The sequence below is a fragment of the Capsella rubella genome, unplaced genomic scaffold, assembly GCF_000375325.1.
Source record: "Capsella rubella cultivar Monte Gargano unplaced genomic scaffold, Caprub1_0 scaffold_2, whole genome shotgun sequence".
Classification (NCBI taxonomy): domain Eukaryota; kingdom Viridiplantae; phylum Streptophyta; class Magnoliopsida; order Brassicales; family Brassicaceae; genus Capsella; species Capsella rubella.
In genome coordinates, this window is record NW_006238922.1 from 11,891,287 (window position 1) to 11,916,649 (window position 25,363).

A 25,363-nucleotide genomic window follows, 5' to 3' on the forward strand; every position below is an offset into this window, starting at 1 on the left:
GACGCGACGCCATTAAGACGTACAAGCAAAAGCTACTCATTCGCAAATTTCACCAACTATCACTCGATTTTGGTCCAGATTCCTTCTAAACCCTCTTTCCCAGCTAATGTTTGCTATGCACGTCTCTTTCTAGGGTTTAATGAGAATGCATGACAAGTGTTTTCTGTGTGTCAGTGACGAGGATATTGGAGCTTATCAAGAAAGTGTTTAAAGAAACTGAACACGTTCTCAATTACCTTACCACTACTCCTGCGGAAGCAGTTGGAGAAATCGTAAAACCTCTAGACAAAGAACGATGTAAACATCTCTCTCTCTCTCTCTCTCTCTCTCTCTCTCTTTCACTTTTTCTTGATTTTGTTTTGTTTTGTTTCTTTGTCAGATCCATTCACTTTCACAAATTTAATCTTCAGTTATTGTGAAAGGAGACGAGGGAGTTCGTTACATTGTGAAGTGCTGTAACAAAGTGGATAAATCAAAGCTAGTTTCTGGAACCAGAGTAACTCATGAGATACTATCAATGACGATCATGAGAATTCTCCCTCCTATGGTTAATCCCTTGGTTTATAATATGGTGCATCAACATCGTGGAGACGTTAGCTACTCCGATCTTGGTGGTTTGTCTAAGCAAATCAGAGATCTTAGAGATTACATTGAACTTCCTCTCACGAATCCTGATATGTTTCAACGAGTTGGTGTAAAGCTTCCCAAGGTTTGGATTGATTTTGTTGTTCTGATTTCGAACTTGTTGTTCCCAAGATTCACTGTGTTGAGTTATGTTAGTAGGGAGTGCTTCTTTATGGACCTCCTGGAACTGGAAAGACATTGTTAGCTAGAGCAATCGCTAGCAATATGGATTCGACTTTTTTGACAGTAAGAGACTTCATATACAATGCTTGTTTTTAAGATCTCTTAGCTTGTACCAAAATTATAGGATAGTTTGGTTTTTTTGAAGGTTGTTTCTAGCGCGCTTCTAAGCAAATATTTAGGAGATAGTTCATTGTTAGTGAGAGAGATGTTTAGATATGCTCGTGATCATCAAGTAAGTTCTCTATATTTTTTTGCTTAATATATACATGTTTGTGATTTTGTATAGCTTACGTCTGAGATAAGCTGTGTTATTTTCTTCTTCTTAAAGCCCTGCATCATCTTTATGGATGAGATTGATGCTATTGGTACACGTCGTGGATCCAGAGAAGACGTAAGACCGTGTGAATGTGATAGAGTTCTCATTGAGCTTCTTTCCCAGCTTGATGGATTCAATGAACTTGAGAAGGTATCTCTGCATCTTTGTTGTTTTAAAATGCTCAGCAAAAAGATTCATTTATGAATCATGGCTTCTTGTATTTTATTAGGTGAAAGTAATAATGGCAACAAACAGACCTGATGTTCTTGACCCTGCGCTTCTTCGACCTGGTAGGATCGATAAGAAGATAGAGATTCCATTGCCTAATGGAGATTCTAGAATGAGAATACTCAAGATTCATGCTTCTGGTATAAATAAACATGGAGAGATCGATTACGAGAAGATTGTGAAATTATCTGAGGTTTGTCACACATACATACATAGATACATACATACATGACTTGTGTTTGTGTAAGCAAAACAAAACAGAGCATATTGTTTTTATATTGAAAAAATGTATTTTTTGCAGGGATTCAATGGAGCAGATTTGCGTAACATATGTACTGAAGCAGGGATGTTAGCTCTACGAGCAGAGCGCGATTACGTTGTCCCCAATGATTTCATCAAGGTAAGTTAAGTTTCTGCTTATTGTATGATCTTTGATAATCTGTTGCAATCTTTCCCATCTTATGATCATAAAAAACACTTTTTTCAGGCTGCGACAAGACTAGGCGAAGCGAAGAAACTTGAATCCAGTGCACAGTACGATGTTGACTTTGGGGAAGAGTAAAGATAGAGAAACATACAGAAGAAGAGATAAAACTGACTAACAAATTCATGAAAAGAAGAAGCATAGATCTAATTAGACAGAGAACATTTGTTCTGTTTTTAATTGTTTCAGTCAGTTTGAATCATCATTAGCTTCTCTTTGCATGGATTCATCTGAGGAATCTCCAAATTCTTCTCTATACATCTCTTCTATCATCGGTTTCCAGAGTCGAACTCGAGCATTTATAAACCAATTCGATACCTTTGATCATCATCAACAACAACAAAAATGACCTCATTCAATATCAGGATGATACCAAAATTTTTAAAGCAAGATCAGAGTCAGAGAAGTGTACTTGGTTCTTGGAAAGTCCTGTTTGAGACGCCAACACCAGCTTCTCTGCTTCATTCGGATAACTGTTTTCATTACAAGAATCAAAACGTTATTTGTACAACATTTTACTTCAGTTCATCTCTACTATTAGTTACTTAAGCAACAAGAAAACTGACGGATGCAAGAAATGTTGAAAGAGCCAAGCTCGAAGAATCGCAACGGAAGTCTCAGGCAAGCCTCTGATGGGTTTCCAAGCATGTCTCTGTGGTCCTTGAACCAAACCAAGACGCTGAAGTGATGATGAAGTGTTCCCATCGAACAAGCTGAGCTGTGATAAGCCAGAGCTGATGATCTTGGGCACATCTTGCTGAGAGATGATAAATCTCCGACGAACAGAGTTGAGCTGAGATATGATTGCTTCTTCAAGGCTACCGAAATGACGAGTCATGGCTTGGAGAGCTAAACCGGTGTATACTTTGGATGATCCATCTCCTGCTATTTCCTCAAATGATGAGATCACTTGCTCCAATTGATTGCAGTACATGTCAAATCTTTCTTCTACCTGTCCATAAGCCAAGGAAGTAAACCGGTTTTAACCAAAATATAGTTACAACAAAAACAGAGGAAACCAATCTTAAAACATCTTAATCCAACAAACAAAAAATACTAACTCTTCGAAAATTAAAGAAATAGACCATTTTATTTAGATTTTATTGCTATCAATTAAAGGTTTCTATGCTTTATGATTTAGAGATTTTTGGGTTAAGGTTTTGTCTTTACACTTTAGAATTAGTTATTAGACTTTTAAGTTTTGGAGTTTTAAGAAGTATACACTACTTTGTTAAACTAAACATATATAAACCCAATTTAGACTATTTTAAAAGTCGTTTGGATGATTAGAGTGACTGACCTGTTGCAACAAACTGAGAAGCTTGGTGATTTTGATATGAATCTCATGATTCTCAGGCAAAGACATGAAACCTGCACTGCAAAGTTCGGATTTGATTTCGGAAGACAAACCAAACCCGGATCTTCTCCTTCCTGGAAACATTTGTTGGATTAGGATGTCGTTGCAGAGCTCAACATCTCTACCACCTATATCGATAACTTCTTCTACAAGGCATTGCACTGCCTTGGCATATCTTGAATCCAACAAAGTACCACGAAGAGATGAACACTCATGTCTTACTCTAAACTCATCCATCTTCCTCTACTTGGAGACGTTTTTGTTACTCCCTTTGCTCCACAACATACATATATAACCAAGAAGCAATCAGTATATATATTTTATATCCATATATTGGCTTTTAAAAAAATTGGAAGTTGACTTGTAGCGAAGATAGCTTTTGAAACCCATAAATACTAGGCCAATGCTAGTTATAAACCAGAGTGCCTCCATTATATTTTGTTTTTCTTCATTTTTTTTTTTATTTTTTTGATAATTGAGTAAACATTATATTTTCGGTGGACTTTATTGCTTGTATAAATATCAAATTTGAAAATGAGGAAACTGTTGGTTGAAATGTGTGCTGTTTACTGAGGTAGATTCTACCTATTATTCGATTAGACCCTAAAATAGTATATTTTTGTGGCAACACAACACATATAAAAGATATAACGTTTAAAAACACCACTATTTGAGGTAATCCATGGTCAAAGCTAAGTTTTGTATTCAATAATTGTGTTAAGGAAAGCACTGAAGATTTTGAAAATCATGAAGCACCTAGAGAGTAAGAGCCAATGCTGCATCCTGCAGCAAAGGAATGCACTATGCATAGTTACCTACACCTCCACCTAATAATAGCACTTAGTGTATATCTAAAACAATGGCAAATCAATTAAGTAAAAAGTGAAAACTGTCCAAAGTTTTTTTGGTTTTTGTATATCCTTGTCAAAAAAAAGGGATTTCAAAAAAATCTATATGGTCCCTCCCTCCCTCTGAGCACAAAAACAACAGGCTTTTGCATAAATGCTTCTTCTTATCTTGTTTCAGCATCCATGATCCCTTTTTTGAGCTTCTTAGCTTTGTTGGGAAGTTCAAAACCCCAAAAAGAGAAAAAGACATACACATGCAAACAACAAGTATTAACTTCTCTTTACATTTTCTTTTTAAGAATTACTTTTCAATATATGTTGCACAGGAAGTATAATATATATATTGTTTACTTCTTTTGCTATTATTCCTATACTTCTATACATAATAATCAAAAGGGGTAAACTAGTGTAGACGTGTAGTCGAAGACTTAAAGACTTGTTTGTGGAACCAATAATGACTCTCTTGGGGGAACAAATCATATTTCCTAACGACTATGATTTCAAATTTCCACAATTCTTCTTTAAGAATGATGGAGTTAAGATTTGACAGCCATGTATTGGAGTTACGTTTAGTTTTCTCTTCATGTATAAACGAGCATGCATGTTTGGTCAAAATCTTCATGAGAGTTTTACCTTATTAAATGTGGATGTAAAAGAAGAAGGGTTCATGATTGCTGTTATTTATTGGAAAATTCAGAGATTTTGTCTGCGTCGTCTGAACTGAGAACAATAAAGGCAAAGGAGCATGAAAACTTTAAAAGAGTAGTATTCGTTGATAAACATGATAGTAGGTGATTGATAATTAGGACAGCTCGTAGATGTTGAAAAGACGCTGCAAAGATCTTGAGGACATTGCTTTGGCTCTTTTCATCTACACTTTCTGCTGCTAGTTGCTACTACTACACATCCAATGGGCCTTCGAGTCTTCGACTTTTTCACCTATTCCTAGCTTCTATTTAATTTATTCCACTATAATATTTGATCATTTATTTGTTTTGGTCTCACAGAGTTTTCATAAAATGAAAAAAGTTCAAAAAACTAAAAATATTCATTATAACAAGTATTTTTTATTTTTTGGGGGTTTAATGCTCTCATGATTCCTTTTTTTTGTTTTATTTAGAAATTACATAAATTTCATTTGCCTTAAAACAGCAATTATATCTAATTTAATACAATCCAAAGGGCAATGAAAAAGTACTGCAAAATATAAAAAATCACAATACATCCAATTAACTGAAACAAAGCATAGAAAATTTTAAAAAAATATCCAATAATGAACAAAAAAAAATTCTTAAACATCTAACTTAATCAGACAGGGAAAGTATTTAACAAGGATTTTTTTTAACTTAGGAAAAAAAAAAAAATTGTAGTCTAATAATTTTCATTAATGAGGAATAATAAAATAGTGATAATGGAAACGCAAGCAAGAACATGATAAGTTACAATTTCACCCTTGGACCGTTTCATTAACGCAGGCAAAATCCAGCGATCCTGGCTGCAAGTCACTGACACAGATACACCAAAGTACGAAACGGTCGTGGATCTTAATAAACGCAGGATTCTACACGTGGCGACATCTTGACCGTCCATTAAAACAAACAATCAAACCTTCCGATCTGATATTAAAGATCTCTTCTTCAATCATCGAAGACCCCACTAGTCTCACCCCTCTGATCCTTCCTCGATCCTTCTTCTCAAAAGGGGATTTGAGATTTTTATCTCTTTGTCTCTCAATCTTCTAAGAAGAAGCTCCATGACAAGCTCCAGTGCTCCTTCTCGCAAGGTTCTCTCTCACTTGCTCTGTTTATTTGACTTTGGTTTTGGAATTAGGGTTATTGACTTTGGGAAAATTGTGTGGTGTGTAGGCTCTGAGCAAGATCGCGACTAACAGGCTTCAGAAAGAGCTTGTTGAATGGCAGATGAATCCACCCACTGGCTTCAAACATAAGGTCACTGATAATCTCCAGAGGTAAAAACAATTGTGTTTACTTTTTTGAGAATCATGAAATCTCCTGAGGACTTCGTTGATGTGAAAATTTCATGGGTTTGTTGTTTGCAGATGGGTAATTGAAGTTATTGGAGCTCCAGGAACTCTCTACGCCAACGATACCTACCAGCTTCAAGTTGATTTTCCTGAGCATTATCCTATGGAATCACCACAAGTGAGAGTTTTTTTAAAAAAGTTTTATATATATTGAGAGGCCTCTGTTCAATGGTAGTTTAGTCAGTGTTATGAAGATCTCTTAACTAATGTATATATTGTGAGTTTTGAATTTGTAAGCTGATATATTTAGTTTAGTGTTTAGACCCTAAACTGCATTTGCTTTTAAATTAGTGCTTGATGATCAATCTTGGAATCTCTGATATTTCTCAAGTTTGGTCTCTGCTTTATTGTGATATTATCTTTGATCTCTCTCTCGAGTTGACTTGAGTATCCTTTTGTTTGCTTCAATTTTGTACAGGTGATTTTTCTTCATCCAGCTCCTCTTCACCCTCACATTTACAGCAACGGGCATATTTGTTTAGGTATGTCAGTATCCTCTGTTTTTATGATACTCTCTTGCCTCTTTTGGTTATTTATCTATTACTTTTTGTTTCATAATATGATTTCTAATGGTTCTACTTGCCTTCATCTGAAGCTTGATGGTAGATGTCTTTGATTATTCGTGTTTATTCTCCATAGATTTGGTTTTTGTCATGGAATAAGGCATCTCATCTCTCGCTTGTGTTTGGTAGGAACAAGATATATTAAGATATTTGGCAATAGTCCTAGTCATAAACTCAACGGCCATTTATGAATTATGATCCTCTGTGAACTAATTTGGAGTCTTACTGATAATAGATATTTGATTTAGATCCAAAGGTATTCCCATATCCATAAGATCAGTGTTGAGAAAAATCTACATCATGGCTGAAAACATTTTGAGCATTTCTTGCATTTTATTATTCGAATTGTAATGTACATTTTAAACATAGGCCATCCCAAAGAAGAAGCTGATGTTTGTGCATCGATTTGCAGATATTTTGTATGATTCGTGGTCTCCAGCCATGACGGTGAGTTCGATATGCATCAGTATCCTCTCCATGCTTTCAAGTTCAACTGAAAAGGTACATACAACGCTTAGTCTTACCATTGTGCAAGCCATATTCTGTCTTTCACAAAGCTGAACCTTCCTCTGGCTTGGTTGTTTTTTTTTTGTTGCAGCAACGACCACCCGACAATGACCGCTATGTCAAGAACTGTAAGAACGGGAGATCTCCAAAGGAGACCCGATGGTGGTTCCACGACGACAAAGTATAAACAGGCTCGGTCGACCATAAAAATGTAAAATAATCCGAAACAGTGTCGAGGTTTGTTGACTATTTTTTTTAATTTAACCGGGTTTAAGCTGGCTGTCCCAAACCCATTCTCCAAAATCCGTGATGTAGAAAAACAACACAAGAAAAGAATTAAAAAAAAATTGGCTAATTTGAATTTTCTACTCTAATTTTTAAAGCCCTAATAACAAAATACCCAAACCTAATCTCTCTGATGCTTCTCTACTAGGTCATATATATACATCAGGAAGAATATTTCTCAACTACTACTTTCCTCTGGTTTTGTTCTGTCACCATGAAGCAGCTGACGAGGAAGAGGACGATGGAGGAAACAAAGACAAAGATGGGTTTTGAAAGATTCTTTGGCCAGTAGCAAGTATATGTCGCGGATCGAACTCAGCCTTGAGGCTTCTGAACCGATCCCACTTGTCCCCAAAATGAGCCACCCACTCTTCCTGTGTTGCGTGGTGGGGAAGGTACTGCTTCACGTTGATCTTGGCTTGTTCGCAGAACTCCAAGATCCGCCGGTTCTGATCTTTCAGATACTCTAGCTTCTGTGTCTCCTCACCGTCCTTTAAAGCTGATCTCAACAGAGCCACCAGATAGAAAACTTCCTCATCGGGCGTCACGGCTGAGCTCCTCTCGTCCCATCTGGCAAATAACAATCAAATTACGACACGTCAGCAACGACAATATTTATACACAATTAATAAAATGATGCGTTGGAGGGTTCGTTGAGATCGGTTTGGTTTAGGAGAATCCGATCGGGACCCATACACACCATAAGTTCTAGGAACTTAAAGAAAAAACAAAACAAAACCCAATCTGGACCGTCGGATTTGGTCGCAAAACAAAACGAACAAAAGAGAAAAAGACGAGCCGATGAGGCGTTATTGTCAATCTTAGCTGGTTCGATGCACATGTGGACAACGTTTTTCGGACAATCCCATGTACCACGTGTCGAGTTTTTTTTACGATTTTGACAAACTGTTTTATTCTTGGACCACTAATTTAATCCCCACACAAGTGTAATTTTGCATGCATGCAAAACTCGTTCTGTTCTTTTATTTCTATCGATGCAGAAATAGTAGTAATCAACGGTTATGTTAAGACTTACTTGTCTTTGTTCATTGGGTAGATAAGGATAGGGCCACTAGTTTTATTTCCCAAAATGCCCTTGAAAACGCCTTTGTCGAAGTCAGAGATTCTTGATTTCGGTACGAAGAGGTTGAGCCATGGGTGTGGAACCTCCCATAAGTTCTTGGACCGGAGCTTCAACTCGGCCTTGTGTACCCGGTCGAGAAAGTCCACATACTGTAAATCCGTTGTAAATACCGATGTCGGTATGAAATTCAATTTTTTCATCAAAATTTCCACTTCCTGTAAGAAATAATTTAAAAAAAAAAATCCACATTTAATATTCTAAATCCGGAATAGGAAACGAAAGTTTACGTGGAAAACTAAAAAAAGAAAAGCTGTTTTGCTACTAAAGCCTACCAAAAACAAAGGATAAGTTAAGATTCCAGTAGAGTTGGTTTTATTAAAGTTTAACTTAAGAGAAAAGAGGAATCATTATTTGGTGAGTGGTCCATGACCCCCATCCACTACTTAATTAGTAACCATGATTAATTCGCTAGTGATAAACTAAACATCAGAAGAAGAAGAAGAAGAAAGAACAAATATATATTTTAATGTGTGTATTATTAAGTTCAGGTGGAAAAGCTAGATCTCTGTAGATCCTCTCTGGCTTCTTCTTCATGTCCTCTTCCAAAGTTAAATTATAATAAAGTGTATAACACAACAAAAATACTATGGAGACCACTTTTTAGATCATATAAACTAAATAAATATTCATAATGATTTCCCCAATAATCGCATAGCGTTAAATCGTTCCAGATACTCATCAAATATAAAAAAGAAAAATATCTCTTTTGTTTTTCTAAAGTGAATAATGAAAGTGACCTGATTGACGGTTTCGGAGTCGGAGTCGTGGTAGTTCTTGGTGATCTCTAGGCAATACAAAACGGACCCGTTTGAGCTAACGGACGAGATCTTGACGGGGTTACGTGGAGAGAAGAAAGAGGATCTCCAATTGTTCACGAGACCTTCGTCCACTATCACAAAACCTTCCACGTAATCGAACTTTAGTTCACCATGCATCGATATTAAGTACTCTTGGTCCTCTGTAAACACCTCGAAGCTCGAATACAATACCCTTATCCATCTTACCTGTCATCATAATAAAATCATTTTAGGGTTTTTATTACCTTAAAGATTAAATAAACATACTGGAATCAACGGTAAAAAGGTTAATATACATATGGACCCGCCCGGGATTTTAAATTTCTATTATATTATATAAGAAAAAATTACCCTTTGGGGAGCAGGTTCGAGAGCGATTCGTGCTCGTGTAATAATCCCAAGTTGACCTAACCCACCAAGAACTCCATGGAATAGCCTTGTGTTCTCGTCTTCTGAGCATCTCATCACCTCTCCTTTCCCTGTTTTTTTTCATTACAACTTTTTGTTATTAAAACTTCAATCAAAACCATTATATGAAAGAAGTTAAATGTTTCTAATACTAACCAGTTACAACGTCCAGCTCAAGGACGTTACTAATCTGTGGACCATGGTGAAAAGCTTGACCACTGATTCCTGCATTGGATAGTGTACCTCCTACCGTAAGGTACAAGTAATCAGTCCAGGATTTTGGTGCTAACCCATGCTCCAACGTTTTCATCAACACATCAACCCACAACTCTCCACCCCAAACGTCCACATACATTTCATCCGGTCGGATGAGTGGCTCCGGAGTCCCGATTACGCCGTGGTTCATCTCAACCACCACTCCGTTCCTCCCCACTGCGGCTTGTCCGTTTATGGAATGGCCGTGGCCTCGGGCTGAGACCGGAAACGCGGTGGCTGAACCATAAGCTGTTCTGACGAGCCGTGCCACGTCTTCGGCCGAGGATGGGTGAAGCACGGCTAATGGCTCTTCCGGTGACTTCAACATACCAAAGTCCGAAGAAACAGAGGCTAAGTCGGAAGGGTGGACGCTGAAATAGCCGTCGACAACGATGGCCCCGATACGGAAGAGCTCACTCGGACCAACGGATATAATCAGTTGACATATAGCGAACGACACAAGGAGAAAGCTTGACGTCATTTCACGACTCATCATAGTATAGTAGAGAAACAAGAATCAAGATCGAGGGAGGAAGAGAATATATAGAAGAAAAGAAAATAATGTTTTTTTCAAGATAATGAAAGATTTTATAGGGAAGTGAGAAAACATATATATGGGGAGATCCTTGGGGGTTCGTGAGAGCTAACGTAAGCCCAGATTACGCTTTGAAGATTTTCTGAGCAACATGCACAGATTCTCTCTCTCTTTTTTTCGGTTTGGGTGAAAACTTTAATATTCCCCTATTATATATATAAATATATAACTACGATTGTTTATAATATATATTATTTTCGTACAAAAAAGAAAAATTAACGAGTTTATGCGGTTTATATGTGTGTGTCGAGAATATGAAGACAAGAGTTCTCTATTTATAGGACAAAGAGGTGTACCGGAGAAGATCACGTCATATTCTTTATTAACAAGTTCATCTTTTAAACCAAAAATCAAAAGAACCGTGTGATATCTACGTGTCACTGTTTATATTATTAACTTTTTCGTTTCCTTTTTTGTTGTCACTGTTGGAATCTCTAAACCAAATCAACTTTTCATTAGTATGATATTGTCCGCTTTGGGCCCATAATTCAAGCTCTCACGCATTTATTGGGCTCCTTCCTAAAAGGCCTCATACTAATTGGAGTTGAATTTAACTTATATATTAGAAACTTCTCTTTCTAATCTTTCGATGTGGGATATTGGTTTGTATTCCAATAGTTACAAAAACATTTTCAAGTTAATTAACTATAATACTGTATAATATGCTCACGTAAGTATTTAATTGTTTGAGAAAGACATCGTAGACCGAAGACGTACGTAAACCATTTGACTAATTCAAAACTGGCATATATGAGCTAGTGTCAAAATGAGTTTTGGTCATTTACCAATTTGATATGGTTATTAAAAAATAAAACGTGTTGTATGAGTTTTGAAACTCTATAATGATTTGACTATTGACTTAAAAGGATTGTCTGAGAAATGAAGAACAAAGCACTAGAGCAAATCAATCAGATTGGTCTCCAGAAAACGTTTTACACGACAAGTTTCATTTAAATCTTGCGACGATCATTAACAAACAAAAATGAAGGAGGATGGGGGGGGAGGGATATGGTGGGAGAGGGCATGGGAGGAGATGGGAGAGACGGAACAGAAGAACGCCACGTGGGATCATTCACGTGGGAGAGGATGAGGTCACACGTGTGTAGTTGAAAGGAGTAGGTTCCACATTTTGGATACGGTGAATCGTAGTGGGGACCTGACCTCTCTCCTCTCCTGAGAGATGAACTTATTAGTTGTTCTCTCATTCACGTGTTGGACTTTGCACTTCTTCGGTAATGAAATTAATAATTATTACCCAAATCTTTATAATTTGGATTATTTTTTAGGTTATTAAAATTAAATATTTAAACGAGAAGATGAAAAAAAAAAAACAGTACTATTTAGAAAGGGAAGATAGATAGATTCTTCTTCTGCAGTACTTTGCAGTCGGTAGATCCTCTCTTTGGCTTCCATCGATAAATTTCTTTTTTTACATTTTTTTTTGTTTTTGCAGTCTAGAATCAGAAATATATTGTTTAGTAGTACTTATAAAAGATATGATTCTGCGGATGATGATTTAGTTGGTGAAGGTCAAAAATGGTTTAACTAGACCTTGACTCCGTACGTTGTTTATTTCTTACTTACTTATATAAAAATTCGACTTCTTGAGCTTCTCTTCCTCGAGTTTTGTAGTATATTATTATTGTTTATCAAGAGTTTGGACGTGAACTCGTGAAGTCAGTATTATACTTATACGTCTTTGGAAGACTGATATTAGGAATAGTTTATATAATTATATGTTTTATTTTGTGTTGTGAATAGTGTGGGGGAATCTAACGTCTAGCTAGATTTGATGATAATTTAGTTTGGTGGGTTGATTTGGTACTATATATATATATATCTTTTTTTTTTCTATAAAAACATATGAACAGCTGCAAGTTGAGATCTATTTGATGCCAATCCAAACATTAATACCTTTGCACGATAATAGAGATTGGTACATTTTACCAAATTTTCTCATACTATCTCATTATTGTCAACTTGCTCTCATGTTTTCATTTTTTTCTTTTGTTTCCTTCAGATCGGATTTGTGTCTTTATTACCAGATATTATAATTGTCAAAATCAGTTTCTTACTTCTATAGTAGTTATATTGGCGTGGTTGCATGGGTCGTATAAATGTGCTTAGTACAAAAATAAAATATGTCCTACAACCCTAACCAATTGGACCTAAAAATAATGCTTCTTATAAACAATGATCGAAATACTTGGATAAATCTGATCAATTATTAGAAAACGATAGTACTTAAATATTAGATATTGCCACTTGAATATGGAACCTACGTACATTTTGCTGTTCTTTAAATATGTTTCATAAACAAGTTTATATTGGCCACATCATATATATAGTGACGAAAGATTCACACTTGGACACTGATGATGAAATTAATTATATGCTTTCTTCATAATATACATATAGTATATAAATACATACATATGAAACACTGATAAGTATACAGCATATTTTTTTTTTTTTTTTTGTGAAACAGATGGTACTATTTTCTAATCAAGAGTCAATTCCAGTTGTGTTTGTGAGCAATATCAGTATTGAAATTTGTGAAAATGTAATGATAACGATATTACCAGAAGAGGACGCGTGTGGGGGCCAACATGTTTCAAAATGTATGTTTTGTTTGTAAATTAGTGAGTCGATGAAATAAAACAAGAGAGCTCAGCCAATCTTTTTTTTTTTTTGTGTTTTAAAGCGCATGAATTGAGTTGCAACTTGTAATTTATGTCAATCAGATCAAATTTTGTAGTTTTCATATAAAAGAAGACAAAGAGATATTTTAACTAATATGATATGGCGGACGTAAAATAAAACGGAAGACAAAACATATTGGAAATCATTGGTAATTTCATGGAAATCTTCTTTGACATCACATGTACGTAATTTTAAAAAGATTTGAGCTAAATATTATATCATGCATTGCATTGTCATTTTAATATTTTAAGGTATAAAATATAATAAACAACTAAATATTATTTTAAATAATGCTAACATATTTCATATTTAGAGCCTATCAAAAGTCTATGATGGTTTTGATTAAATGACTCGGCATCGTTATAGTATTAGGACATACCGCTTTCATAATAACTAATCACAAAAATTATATTAACAATATATAAAATTATAGTATTGCTTTTAATTTTATATATAAATAACTTCTCATTTTGTTAGTTTTTTTGTTATTAATCTTAATATTTTTTTATGTTTAGAGACATATATGTACTATGTGGAACAATAAATAACTATATACTGTATGACTTGGAATTATTTATGAATCCGTTGATTCGAATGGCCGTGGATTTTACTTCACAACAAACAATCGGTCCAATTATATTTTTACTTATTAATAATATTATCATTAGAAAAAGTCCAAAATATAACACAATAGTCAAGTTTGATATGACTCTGAAATCTGAATGTAAGTTCTTCCAAAATGAAAAAAAAAAAGAAAAAAAAAATATGAAGTGACAACGGTACAGTGTGTATGTCTGTGTGAAGGAGAACAAAAACCCCATTCTAGAATTTATAATGTTTTTAAAACAGGGTCCATAGTTTCATAATATATTGTATTTATTATTTACGATACTTACCTTTTAGTTTTAATCTTTAAAGTGTGGCATACAGACAAATTAAAGAGGACATATTTTTTGTTTTTTGTTTTTACTTTTGTTTTGGTTTTGTTCTCTACCCTAGCTTGTATAACAGAGTTATCATGTACTATACAGATCCTGGTTCATGAATGTCACATCTATGTTTACATACAGATCGTGGTTCATGAATGTACTATTCTAACGTTTTTTCACGATCCTATATCAACGTTTAAATGCAAATTTTATCTAAACAGTGCATATATTTGCTTAGAATATATATATGTAATGTACTACAGCGATAGTGGTTGTTTCGTGTAATGGAGAATAAAAGAGTTGAAGAACAATTTTGAATTCCTTACCTCAAAAGAGGAGACCGCCACATATTTACGTATTTCCATGATAAAATTATATTGATCTTTCATCGATTATGTATGTATAAACTAGTCTTCGAATCGGACCAAATCCAACACTCTTTTGTAACACAATATTCTCTCTTTACGCTCAATGTCTATTTAAATATTACCACTTGACCTTTTTTTTTTTTGGGTTAAAAAAACACTACAGCCTTTCGTAATTTTTATATATCTTGTTTCTTCTATCAAAGATAATCTTAGTGTGTATTTTAATCAAATATGATTTGGAAATCACTAAACTTTTTTTTTTTTTGTCGGCGGAAATCACTAAACTTAAAACATGTATTTGGTTTTATGTTTTGCGTTTACAGTTAATACTTATGTTACATAACATTTTAAGAAGCCCATAAAAGAACGTATATACAAGCTAAAAACACATGCATTCTTACGGTTCACATAAATAATATATACAAAGGCATGCATACATATTGTTTTAATGAATTGGAGTAGAGTTGGATGATAATTGAAAAAGATGAGAGAGCGCTTGATAAAAGAGAAATTAATAAAGGAGCAATAGAAGTCGTATTCAAGCAAGAAAAAAATGAGTAAGGAAGGAACGGGTGGAGATAACCTAACAAAGAGACGATCATGCGTTAAAACAGTGGACATCGACCTAACATAACACTCTTCTCTCTTTCACATCCCTATCCTTATTACTTCCTATTTATTCTTCTTCGTCCATTTCGTTTTTTCTTTTTTTTAAAGAAATAATGTAGTTCTTGGAAGTACAAATATATAATATTCTTGCTAATCTCTTTTTAACTAAAGACTTCGATTATTGGCCTTATGATCTTTTCCACGTCTCTTTTTTTCTTTGTGGTCTTTTTTCTTATACCCGTCTCATTATTCGTTTTAATCATCATTCATCAACAGAAGAAGGCTTCAACATTTCCGATAGTATCCACTTGAGTGATGTTTAGTCACAATCTAATATTCAACCCACACTTTCTCTAATATAATTAAAGTTTCCTTTTACCTAAAAATTCATAAAAGTATTTTTTCGTGTTCTTGTAAATTTAATTTTTATACGTACTTTAAAAACCTCATAAAATTTCATTCTATAAATTTCTAAGCAAATATACGGTGATGATGATAAGAAACTTGTTCTCAACTCTTACGTGTTAGATTAAAAGGAACTATTATATATTAAAAAATGTTTTTAAAAAAAACTATTATAAAAAAAAAATCATTTTCTGAAATGAACAATAAGAACACTATTAATTACTTTAAACACTTTTGCTTTAAAGTCTAAAGACTGATCTGCTTCGTCAATCTTTTATGCAACTTATTTAATTATTCCTTTGGTTAAAAATGAGAGTATGCGTAACTTTATCGTGGCATTATCGTGGGTTCCTTTTGGAGTTCGGAACCACCTTTTTCGAATCACTCTCTCAGCCATATAAGTGGTTAGGAAAATTTTGTGCATATATATTTATTAAATTCGTTATAATATTGAATGGACAGTATGTTGTAATGTCGAGTTTAAATTGATTAGTGGACCTTACACACAACTGTCACTTACGAGTTCTTTTGGTCATAAACCAAACATATCCACCTTTCTCCATGCAAAAAGTGTCCCATACATGATTTAGTTTTAATTACTTAATATATCTGATCATTTTAGTCAAGATATTAATCGCCATCAGTGAATATATTTTTTTCTTAGATTACATAGTCAAGTTAGGTTTCCTATAAAGTAAATGGCTTATAAGTGTCTTAAGAGAAAAATGGGGTCAATTATATGACTCTTTCTTTTATCTACGTGATCGCTCTACAATCCATAGTATTGTGACTATTGTCTTGGCCTAATATACAATGACATCTTTTTATTCATTTCATCACCGTGTCAATGAAGCCAGTATCATAAGATCATCCTTCGGATTTGATGAATAAAGCATAATTACGCCAAATAACTGATTACTAAACTGACCATTGAGTATTAACTTATCCTGACAAATAATTGAATACTAGAGTTTTTTTGTTCAATGGTTTGTCCAATAAACAAAAAAAATACAGTGGAAGAAAAATGTCCCACTAAGCCGTATTTCATTGAAGGTCAAATTTTAGTGCATTGGAAATATATAATTTAAATTTCTTATTTCACGACGCAATGTACAGATTCTGCATAACACACGTATATAAATATCATATTACACTCATATATAGACGAAGACATCAAAAGATACGTATACATAAGAGATACGCAGATATATATATAAGATTTAATAAGGTATTTAATTATGAAAGTAATATATGGGTGGATAATTAGTGTCACGTGAAAGAGAGAAGTGGAGATGTTTGAGAAGTAAAAGAGATTCGCTAAAAGACTTTTTAAAAAGTGAGAGCGACAGAGCAACTTAGTGAGATGAGTTCCCAACACTTTTGTTTTCTCCTTTATTTCATGTTCATTTTACAGCTCAACTTATATTTTGTCATTGTTCTTTATATTTCAAAAAGACATTTTAATGTAATTAATTAGATTCTGTATCATATATATCTACTCTATATAGTCTATAGCATATGCCGGATCTACGATGCTTTGATTTGATGATTAGTGAAATGCAGACGTTTAGGACTCGGTTACCACAGTTTAAATTTCGGATTCATGCCACGTTTATGTGTATGTTTATTGTACGCCTCAAGTTTGATCCAAATTAAACACGAGTATACCAGTTTTTTTGGTTATAAAACTTTTGATCATCACAAAACATCATCGCTTGGTTCTTTAAGACATGCCCATACCGAATGAACCAAATTAGGGACTTCTCAAAATATCACATTTTTGCTGACTAAAATGGGATGGTTTCTTAAACTAGTTGTATGAAAATGAATTCTTCGTAGCTAAAAAGTTTAGAACTGCTCCTAATTCCTAAACACAAATTCTGCTATTTGACGATGACTTTTAGTCCACTTGCATCTCCAAGTTGTTAACTAATGAAACATTTTTATTGTGCTCGTTTCATCATTTGTAAAAAAATTTAATTAATATTTGCATAATACATGTTCTAGTTTTTTTTTTTTAATAATAAAATAAGAAAAAAGTTTTTAAAAATATTATATTTTCGTTTGGAAACAAAGCATTTTAGATACTTAATATTTCGTTTCGATTATTAAAAATACTATAACATATTTAACCGTCGACACATACTAACGCAAACATGAACATTTTTCCAATTCGATGTCGGCATTATAAGTTCAGATTACCTATTTTTCAACATTTGAAGATTAAGTATAAGTTATTTACGTTCTTTCGTACGTTAAACATTACCTGTACGTAACTTATAGCTCCTAATTATAATACTATTGAGTATTGACTATATGGTAGACGTGAAATGATAAATTTTAAAAGGGAAAGATGGAAAATGTAAAATTTGATTGGGACATTGAAGATACGGAGCCAAAGGGATTTGATTCGAGATCTTCACTATGTCTGCCTAAAAATGGTTACCGTGTGCAGCCACAAGTTTCACGATACTATCCACAAATATGGCAAAATATATTTTTGACCCTTTGAAGTAATTGAAGAGACGAGACGTACCATTTACATCTAGTCTCATGATGGCTTTGAATGGAGGTAGAATTTTTTACATTTTTCTAGATTAATTTCGTAGCGAATAGTTGGACTAAACGAAATGTGTAAATATTGGTTTACTGACATTTCTTTGTCTCTATCTCTTAAGAAGACTTAATAAGTTACTCAAGTTATAAACAAAACGAGTTATTTTTGCAAAAAAGTCTTCTCAATTTTTAAGCTTATAGTTAGTAGAATAAGGCGAAGCAGTATATTCCCATGTATATTACTGAAAAGAACTAACCAGTTGACACTAACTAAAGGATAGAAACAAATAAATAAGAAATTTCTGGTTTTTAAATGAAAATAACTAGTTGACAAAAAACATAGGGGGACTAACCTACGATTACTCTAGCTTCTTCTATATTTACAACAGAAGATCTATAACTGTAATGTTTATGCCAAAAATATACAGCATATTTGGTAGTACTGGTTGTTGTTGTGTTACCAATTACCATCTGAGTTTAAACTTGCATATCTCATGTTCTTGACAAAACAAAAATTATTAAGTTTGAAACTTGGTCAATTTTCAATGTATATATGAAAACTTGTAATTAAAAATATATGTTGACATACTTATATAGTTTGGTCAATCATATAAAAGAACCACACGCCTTTTAAGTTCATAGTATAAAAATAATATAGTAGTAAGAATAAATATGTCTGTTACTTTTGTTTTATGAATGTGAAAACTGTATAAGATTCTCTGAAGCTTTCATCTTGTTACGGATATCAATCATCGCGAAGGGGATCTTGTGTTTTTCCTATATTATGGCTATGTGTTTCTAATAGTGATTTGTTCTTTTTGGTTTCCCCTTTTCATTGTCGACGTGAATTGAGTGTTTGGAGTGTACCCCAATTGAAAGGTTTGGACCAAAGCTAAAACCCAAAGCCTCCATCGACATCACATTTTGGCCAATCATTCTCCGAAAATCTCCAAACTCTTAAAAAATAATAATAATAACAGTGGACTTTTATGATGCTTTTGTGTTGGGATACACATCACATTTTTCCTTCATCCAAATATTCATTTCTATATCCCACCAAAAATGAAAAAAAAAATCTCTTTGCATATGTTGTGTGGTCGAAACTTATTGCCTCATTGGAAGTTTAATGGTATAAGTGATGGGAGTATATATAGTGAGCAAAAGGGTATATATATATAGTGAGCTATTCTGAAAGATAAAAAAAAATATAACTCTATCATCAAATATTTACAAAAGATCTTGCCTAGAAAATAAAAACTAAAGGTCTGAAAACGTCAAACTAATATTATATATCGTAACAAAAAAGAAAAAAAAGAAAAACATGACAAATGGTTTGTCCGAAGCTCTCTCTATTACAAAAGATATTTTATCATTATTTAGGAAAATACATTGAGATGAAACCACTGATTCGTCCTTTGACGAAAGCGATGATTAGTTTTGTTTCTGTAAATAAAAAGATGGCGATTGAATTGTTTGCATAAGCATGGTTTTGTCGCAAACATAGACAATAACGATTCCAAAAGCCCACGTGCCTTGGGACTCGTCTTTATCCTACTGTACACTTCTATCGGTCTCCTATAATTAATCTCCCCATTGATTCGTGGTTCTCTTTTTTTAACTTCAATTTCTGAAACTACTTCCTTCTTCTTTTATTCTTCTCTTTACGCATATGTCTTTTTCAGATATGTACTATAGTCTAGTCGACGGACAGTTGACAAATTTCACTTGGCAGCAGCAAGTGTCGAAATATTTTGTAAGTATGCTTCAGCTAATGGAACCTATCTTCTTATATATTGGGTCATTTTGTACAATGGGTATATTTATGGGCCATCCTTGTTCATTTATATATCTGTATAATCAATTCAACTGTTTACTTTTCTTAATTTAGTTGGGTCGGTTGAGTTGGGCCTTTCTTTATAGGCCCTCTCACAACATTCATTGAAGCTACCACAAGCACAAAGCCTTCGTTATTCATCCATCTTGTAACTCTTATCGGCCGAGTGATGAGAGTGCCGCGTCCACACAGATGTGTTACACCGGACGAATGAAATTATGAACCATTTTGTAATCTCCCAACTTAAACATTATTTTTTCCTCTGTCAAGATGAAGACGGTAAGAGCAAAAGCGTCATTACTTCTATCATTAAGCTTAATTTTCTCTTAATTATGTGATTTCGTAATCTAAAAAGAACACGTGGCATTACAATAATGTTTGTAGATGGATAATATAAAGTCTCTTACTCGTGGAATATTCAGAATCACATCCACTTCTTCTTCCTCTCCTCTCGTTTATTATCCACAACCCAACCCCGAAAAAAAAAACAAACAACCTATCACTTGTTAATACAAACAACGACATGTCAAGTAGAGAAAAAAAAAAAATTTCAAATAAGGATTTAGTTTTTTTTTTCTTTTTTCTTTTACTTACTTCGGTCTGTCTCTTCCCCTGTAATGGCGCTTCCACACATAGTCTCTTCACCCTCTTCAACTTCACTATCTCCATCACCTTCCTTCAAATCCAAGCCACCGTATCACTCCTCTTCCTTCAACCCTAGATTTATATCTCCGTTACGGCGTTGTAAGCTCAGTTCCTCCTTCAGATGTTCATCTTCTTCTTTCTCCGAGAAGCATCACAACGCGAAATCTCCGAAATCCGATGACATCGTCGAGCTACCTCTCTTCCCACTCCCACTCGTTCTCTTCCCCGGAGCTATCCTCCCTCTCCAGATCTTCGAGTTCCGTTACCGTATCCTGATGCACACTCTCCTCCAATCCGATCTCAAGTTCGGCATCGTTTACTCCGACTCCGTCTCCGGATCCGCCGCTGAAGTAGGCTGTGTAGGCGAAGTCGTGAAACACGAGCGCTTAGTTGATGATCGGTTCTTTTTAATCTGCAAAGGTCAAGAACGCTTCCGTGTCACTAATGTCGTCCGTACGAAGCCTTACCTTGTCGGAGAAGTGACGTGGCTTGAAGATCGTCCTTCAGGTGAAGAGAATCTTGATTCGTTAGCGAACGAGGTCGAAGTTTTGATGAAAGAAGTGATTCGGTTGTCGAATAGATTGAACGGGAAGGCTGAGAAGGAAGTGCAAGATCTGAGGAGAAATCAGTTTCCGACGCCGTTCTCGTTCTTTGTCGGAAGTACGTTTGAAGGAGCTCCTAGAGAGCAGCAAGCGTTGCTTGAGCTTGAAGATACCGCAGCTAGGTTAAAGAGAGAAAGAGAGACGTTGAGGAATACACTTAATTACTTGACTGCAGCTTCTGCTGTTAAAGATGTGTTTCCTTCGTCGTCTTAATTAGTGTGTCTTCTTTTACCAACTCTGGTACATAAAAAAATATCTGAATCTCTCTCTTTCTCTCTGTTTCTGCGTTTGCTATATTGAGGTTTGCCAGTAATTGGATATACGAATTTTATAAAAAAACTGCAAAGTTCGGAAAGTGTAATAATTAATTTGTTGTAAATTATGGTGATTTTGGTGGGTATTAGATGATGTTTTGGGAGTTTGATGAGCTTATAGCTGAATTGAGTACAAAAGTGTTGCGCTTCTCTTGAGTTGAAGCCTAGATTAGTCTGAACAAACTGGCTATAAGTAGAAAGAGATGTTCTCATGTTCACTGAATCAGAGAATGTTTACTCTGCTACAACTCATGTAGAGAGACTAATAAGTGTAGTGTTGGTTGTTCTGTATATACCATCATTTACAGTATGTTTATTATATTTTTGTGACAACCTATCTATGATTCTAAGCTTATCCGTTTATTTGCATATTCCTAGCAATGGTACTTTGGTGAGTAGCATTGTATATTTTTAGTGTAGAAATCAAGTGGAAACTTACCAATGGGTTTGAATAAACTGCTTAAGTTATGGATTCCTAAGTGTTCTTGTTTGCGTGATTAGGCACTGGAGTGGAATCAGTTTGATCGTCTGGTTTTCTAAGAATATAAATAACCTGATTAATGTGTATCTATGCCACAGAGTGTTGTCTGGTCATGAGAATATGGAGCCTAGCCCTGTAGTCCATGGTTCACAAAAGTAGGAAGTTGAATAAGTCTATCAATTGTTGTCTTAACTGTTTTACCACAAAGAAAAGGACTAGCAAAACTATAGTATCAAACGTCTGTTTATATGAAATAAAATTAAAGGAAAATAATATCAGATCCTTAAAATTTAAATACTACTTATCGAAGACATTGACCCAGGAATAACAAGGTTTTAACTCATCAAAATCAAGAGATTAAGCTCAGTACTCAAAGTGAAGACATTAAGGTCAATCTTAAAACGAAAAAAAAAAAAAAAAATACCTTGGAAGAATTGAAAAACAAAGATGATTGCTTGCAAAGGTAGGTGTAATTAAAACCAAGTCAAGATTAAAGTCCACTTAAAATTAATCATTTGGTATATACACGCAAACATCATCCAAAACACACAAAACTAATTAAGTACAACACGGATTATCTTCACAAAGACAAATATACAAACGTCTGCCCTGTTCCGACATCTTTAGATATCAGTAACTCACGAGACAGGCTGAGCCGATGCAGAACAAGCCACAAGGTAGCTAAACAAATTATGTTTACCTTGTCCATGTAATTGTATGTATGTTTTGACTTTTTGGAGCATATATGTTTTACCTTTTTAGTCATGCATTAATACCATCCACAATATTGTAAAGTCACGTTGTGGGTTCTTTACAATATTTTATACTTCGGCTACTCATAAACCGTCATGTCATCGACTCTTCACCCATTAAAAGACTCTCTATTGAGAGTCAATACTCTCTAATTAAATTATAAATTGATTTAATTTTTATGTCAACAACATAGAGAACCCATGTTTAAATCCCTGTTGTGGTTGCTCTTAGACATTACATCTGTATTTAGTCTCTATTTTTCTCCTTGCTCCTCTCCCATATCTATTTTTGCCAAAAATAAAAGATAGTAGTTAATAGATTTTTGTTTGAAAATTAAATTGATTTATTTTGTTAACAAAGCTTATAGTTTGATTTCACACTAATCTATCTGAGAAAAAAACTACTTGAAATTGAAAACTATAATATATAATTGAAAAAGAAATTGTTGAGATAATTGAAACCAGGAGCTTTGTACTCATCAGTTGTAAAACATATGAGAAGAGGCCGACTTTTCACGTGTGTCTCGACCACAAATGTTTTGTAAAGAACGAGAAGTAAAAATTCAACTTTGTGTCTTCTCTCGAGGAACCTTCGGGGCCGTACGTTTAGTTTCGTGGACATATAGCCGCCACATGACTGACTCTTTACACTCATACATTACTTGTAAATTTTTATGTTTTTCCACGTGGCAGTTAAAGTAGCTAGAGAATGGGATAACATCAAGCAAAAAAGTATTGGTGCCTTAACGTACGGGGGAGTTTAGGAAAAGAAACCTACGTCTCTTTCTTAATCTTCTTATTAACTGTTACGACTTAGTTAGTTAATATGATTTGTTTGCCAAAAAATTGATATGATATAGCAAGAAAGAACTTGGTGGTTCTATTGGTTCTTATAGTTAGTTTTTTACATTTTTTGAGTTAGCTATTAAATAATGTAACTCCATATTTTCATTTGTAGCTAATTTTAAATCTAAGCTAGGTTTGGTATATAATAAAATAAAAAGCTTGGTGTTCAAAGCGTTCACACGACGAACCCTTAATAGTGATATATTTTTGTATATTTCCCCAATCGTGGATGACCTTATCCATATCTCTCTCTCTTTTCTTTTTCGAAATTCTCAAATAGTCTCTCTCTGCTGGTTTACGATCACTGTTGCCAAAAAGAGAAGGGTCTCTCGAGACAAGTGTTAGGATTACAAACACAACACCAGCTTCCTCCTCGCGACACGACCCTCCGTCATGTCTGCGCCAGCTATATCTTCTCCACGCCACGTTTCATCACTCTGTTCCACTATATATACACACCTACCCAGTAACTCCTGTCTTTGCCTTATCACTCACAAAAAATCTTCACACAACATCACTTTCGAGCTGTCAACATACATCCGTACATGTCCTCCATAGAGCCAAAGGTCATGATGGTTGGTGCTAACAAGAAACAGCGAACTGTCCAAGCTAGTTCGAGGAAAGGCTGCATGAGAGGTAAAGGTGGACCTGACAACGCGTCTTGCACCTACAAAGGTGTTAGACAACGCACTTGGGGAAAATGGGTCGCTGAGATCCGTGAGCCTAACAGAGGAGCTCGTCTTTGGCTCGGTACCTTTGACACCTCCCGGGAAGCTGCGTTGGCTTATGACTCCGCAGCTCGTAAGCTCTATGGTCCTGAGGCTCACCTTAACCTCCCTGAGTCCTTAAGAAGTTACCCTGAAACGGCGTCGTCTCAAGCATCCCAGACGGCACCAAGCAGCAACACCGGTGGAAAAAGCAGCGACTCCGAGTCGCCGTGTTCATCCAACGAGATGTCATTATGTGGAAGAGTGGCAGAGGAGATATCATGGGAGCATATAAATGTGGATTTGCCGGTAATGGATGACTCTTCTATATGGGAAGAAGCTACAATATCGTTAGGGTTTCCATGGGTTAATGAAGGAGATAATGATATTTCTCGGTTTGATACTTGTATTTCCGGTGGCTATTCTAATTGGGATTCCTTTCATTCCCCACTTTGAGGTGTCACTGAACTCTAGTTAATTATCATATACAAACTACATATATATACAAATATAATCACCGTGATGATCTAGGTTTATATATATACACCAGCTCCATGTAATTATATATGTGCACATATATAAATGTCGTTTGTCTGTAGTGTAAAAGCAGATACTTACTTCACCAAGAAACATAGAAACAAAAACGACAGTTGTTTGTCTCAAAGCTAAATATGTGTCATGGGGAAAACGTGAAGTGCAATGTATCTGTATAAAGAAAACGGGATGTTTACGTTGTGTGTAACGGTCAATGTTAAGACCACATATGTCTCTGTTTTCGATGGGCTTTCAGTTTTTGACTATATTGTCTCGTTTGTTGTGTGTTTGCTTCTTATATTTTCCTTTTTCTCTTTACACCTTTACCTTCGTCTTTGTGAGATGTCATATATGTAACCCTCTGAGAATTGTGTACCTCATGGGCAATGTTTATCACATTATATAAACCTGGCCCGTTTATGGTCGGTCCAAAATCTATA

General features: G+C 34.7%; 6 protein-coding genes across 8 annotated transcripts; 4 read left to right on the plus strand and 2 right to left on the minus strand.

Moving 5' to 3' along the window:
- Positions 1–149: 149 nt before the first annotated feature.
- LOC17894335 (26S proteasome regulatory subunit S10B homolog B) lies at positions 150–1,928 on the plus strand. Its single transcript, XM_006301138.2, has 8 exons — positions 150–297; positions 411–709; positions 784–870; positions 953–1,039; positions 1,136–1,273; positions 1,353–1,544; positions 1,653–1,751; positions 1,839–1,928. Exons 1-8 carry the CDS (start codon positions 150–152, stop codon positions 1,911–1,913), a joined length of 1,125 nt encoding a protein of 374 aa, XP_006301200.1. The 3' UTR covers positions 1,914–1,928.
- On the minus strand, positions 1,867–3,486 carry LOC17896525 (BEL1-like homeodomain protein 11). Its single transcript, XM_006300945.2, has 4 exons — positions 3,136–3,486; positions 2,402–2,787; positions 2,248–2,308; positions 1,867–2,153 (listed from the first exon to the last, which is right to left on the minus strand). The coding sequence occupies exons 1-4, from the start codon at positions 3,427–3,429 to the stop codon at positions 2,025–2,027; spliced, it is 870 nt and encodes a 289-aa protein (XP_006301007.1). The 5' UTR covers positions 3,430–3,486; the 3' UTR covers positions 1,867–2,024.
- Positions 3,487–5,673: 2,187 nt separating this feature from the next.
- LOC17894176 (probable ubiquitin-conjugating enzyme E2 16) lies at positions 5,674–7,754 on the plus strand. 3 transcript variants are annotated; one of them, XR_002835011.1, is made up of 7 exons: positions 5,674–5,823; positions 5,906–6,009; positions 6,100–6,202; positions 6,503–6,566; positions 7,060–7,148; positions 7,246–7,391; positions 7,663–7,754. XR_002835011.1 is itself a non-coding variant. In XM_006302872.2 (6 exons), the coding sequence occupies exons 1-6, from the start codon at positions 5,794–5,796 to the stop codon at positions 7,339–7,341; spliced, it is 486 nt and encodes a 161-aa protein (XP_006302934.1). In that variant the 5' UTR covers positions 5,675–5,793; the 3' UTR covers positions 7,342–7,509. The 3 variants fall into 3 exon arrangements, 1 of the variants encoding a protein (XP_006302934.1); XR_002835010.1 differs by having other exon boundaries at positions 7,588–7,679; XM_006302872.2 differs by lacking the exon at positions 7,663–7,754 and having other exon boundaries at positions 5,675–5,823; positions 7,246–7,509.
- On the minus strand, positions 7,489–10,780 carry LOC17895153 (cytokinin dehydrogenase 5). Its single transcript, XM_006302051.2, has 5 exons — positions 9,945–10,780; positions 9,732–9,859; positions 9,321–9,587; positions 8,476–8,738; positions 7,489–8,009 (listed from the first exon to the last, which is right to left on the minus strand). The coding sequence occupies exons 1-5, from the start codon at positions 10,537–10,539 to the stop codon at positions 7,649–7,651; spliced, it is 1,614 nt and encodes a 537-aa protein (XP_006302113.1). The 5' UTR covers positions 10,540–10,780; the 3' UTR covers positions 7,489–7,648.
- A 9,722-nt stretch (positions 10,781–20,502) lies between these two features.
- LOC111832071 (lon protease 2) lies at positions 20,503–21,707 on the plus strand. Its single transcript, XM_023788348.1, has one exon. The coding sequence runs from the start codon at positions 20,660–20,662 to the stop codon at positions 21,500–21,502; it is 843 nt and encodes a 280-aa protein (XP_023644116.1). The 5' UTR covers positions 20,503–20,659; the 3' UTR covers positions 21,503–21,707.
- A 2,078-nt stretch (positions 21,708–23,785) lies between these two features.
- LOC17896573 (dehydration-responsive element-binding protein 2D) lies at positions 23,786–25,348 on the plus strand. Its single transcript, XM_006302767.2, has one exon. The coding sequence runs from the start codon at positions 24,228–24,230 to the stop codon at positions 24,843–24,845; it is 618 nt and encodes a 205-aa protein (XP_006302829.1). The 5' UTR covers positions 23,786–24,227; the 3' UTR covers positions 24,846–25,348.
- Positions 25,349–25,363: the final 15 nt, after the last annotated feature.

Excerpts from the sequence above, each read along its gene's own strand:
- LOC17895153 (XM_006302051.2), bottom strand. The coding sequence starts at position 10,539 with ATGATGAGTCGTGAAATGACGTCAAGCTTTCTCCTTGTGTCGTTCGCT. Across the intron at positions 9,588-9,731 it reads TCGAACCTGCTCCCCAAAGG|GTAAGATGGATAAGGGTATT; the intron begins GTAATTTTTTCT and ends TTATGATGACAG. Across the intron at positions 8,010-8,475 it reads TACCCAATGAACAAAGACAA|ATGGGACGAGAGGAGCTCAG; the intron begins GTAAGTCTTAAC and ends GTTATTTGCCAG.
- LOC111832071 (XM_023788348.1), top strand. The coding sequence starts at position 20,660 with ATGGCGCTTCCACACATAGTCTCTTCACCCTCTTCAACTTCACTATCT.
- LOC17896573 (XM_006302767.2), top strand. The coding sequence starts at position 24,228 with ATGTCCTCCATAGAGCCAAAGGTCATGATGGTTGGTGCTAACAAGAAA.
- LOC17894176 (XM_006302872.2), top strand. The coding sequence starts at position 5,794 with ATGACAAGCTCCAGTGCTCCTTCTCGCAAG. Across the intron at positions 5,824-5,905 it reads CCAGTGCTCCTTCTCGCAAG|GCTCTGAGCAAGATCGCGAC; the intron begins GTTCTCTCTCAC and ends TGTGGTGTGTAG. Across the intron at positions 6,567-7,059 it reads CAACGGGCATATTTGTTTAG|ATATTTTGTATGATTCGTGG; the intron begins GTATGTCAGTAT and ends ATCGATTTGCAG.
- LOC17896525 (XM_006300945.2), bottom strand. The coding sequence starts at position 3,429 with ATGGATGAGTTTAGAGTAAGACATGAGTGTTCATCTCTTCGTGGTACT. Across the intron at positions 2,788-3,135 it reads TTCTCAGTTTGTTGCAACAG|GTAGAAGAAAGATTTGACAT; the intron begins GTCAGTCACTCT and ends GCTTATGGACAG. Across the intron at positions 2,309-2,401 it reads TTTCAACATTTCTTGCATCC|TTATCCGAATGAAGCAGAGA; the intron begins GTCAGTTTTCTT and ends TAATGAAAACAG.
- LOC17894335 (XM_006301138.2), top strand. The coding sequence starts at position 150 with ATGACAAGTGTTTTCTGTGTGTCAGTGACGAGGATATTGGAGCTTATC. Across the intron at positions 298-410 it reads ACCTCTAGACAAAGAACGAT|TTATTGTGAAAGGAGACGAG; the intron begins GTAAACATCTCT and ends TTTAATCTTCAG. Across the intron at positions 1,274-1,352 it reads GATTCAATGAACTTGAGAAG|GTGAAAGTAATAATGGCAAC; the intron begins GTATCTCTGCAT and ends GTATTTTATTAG.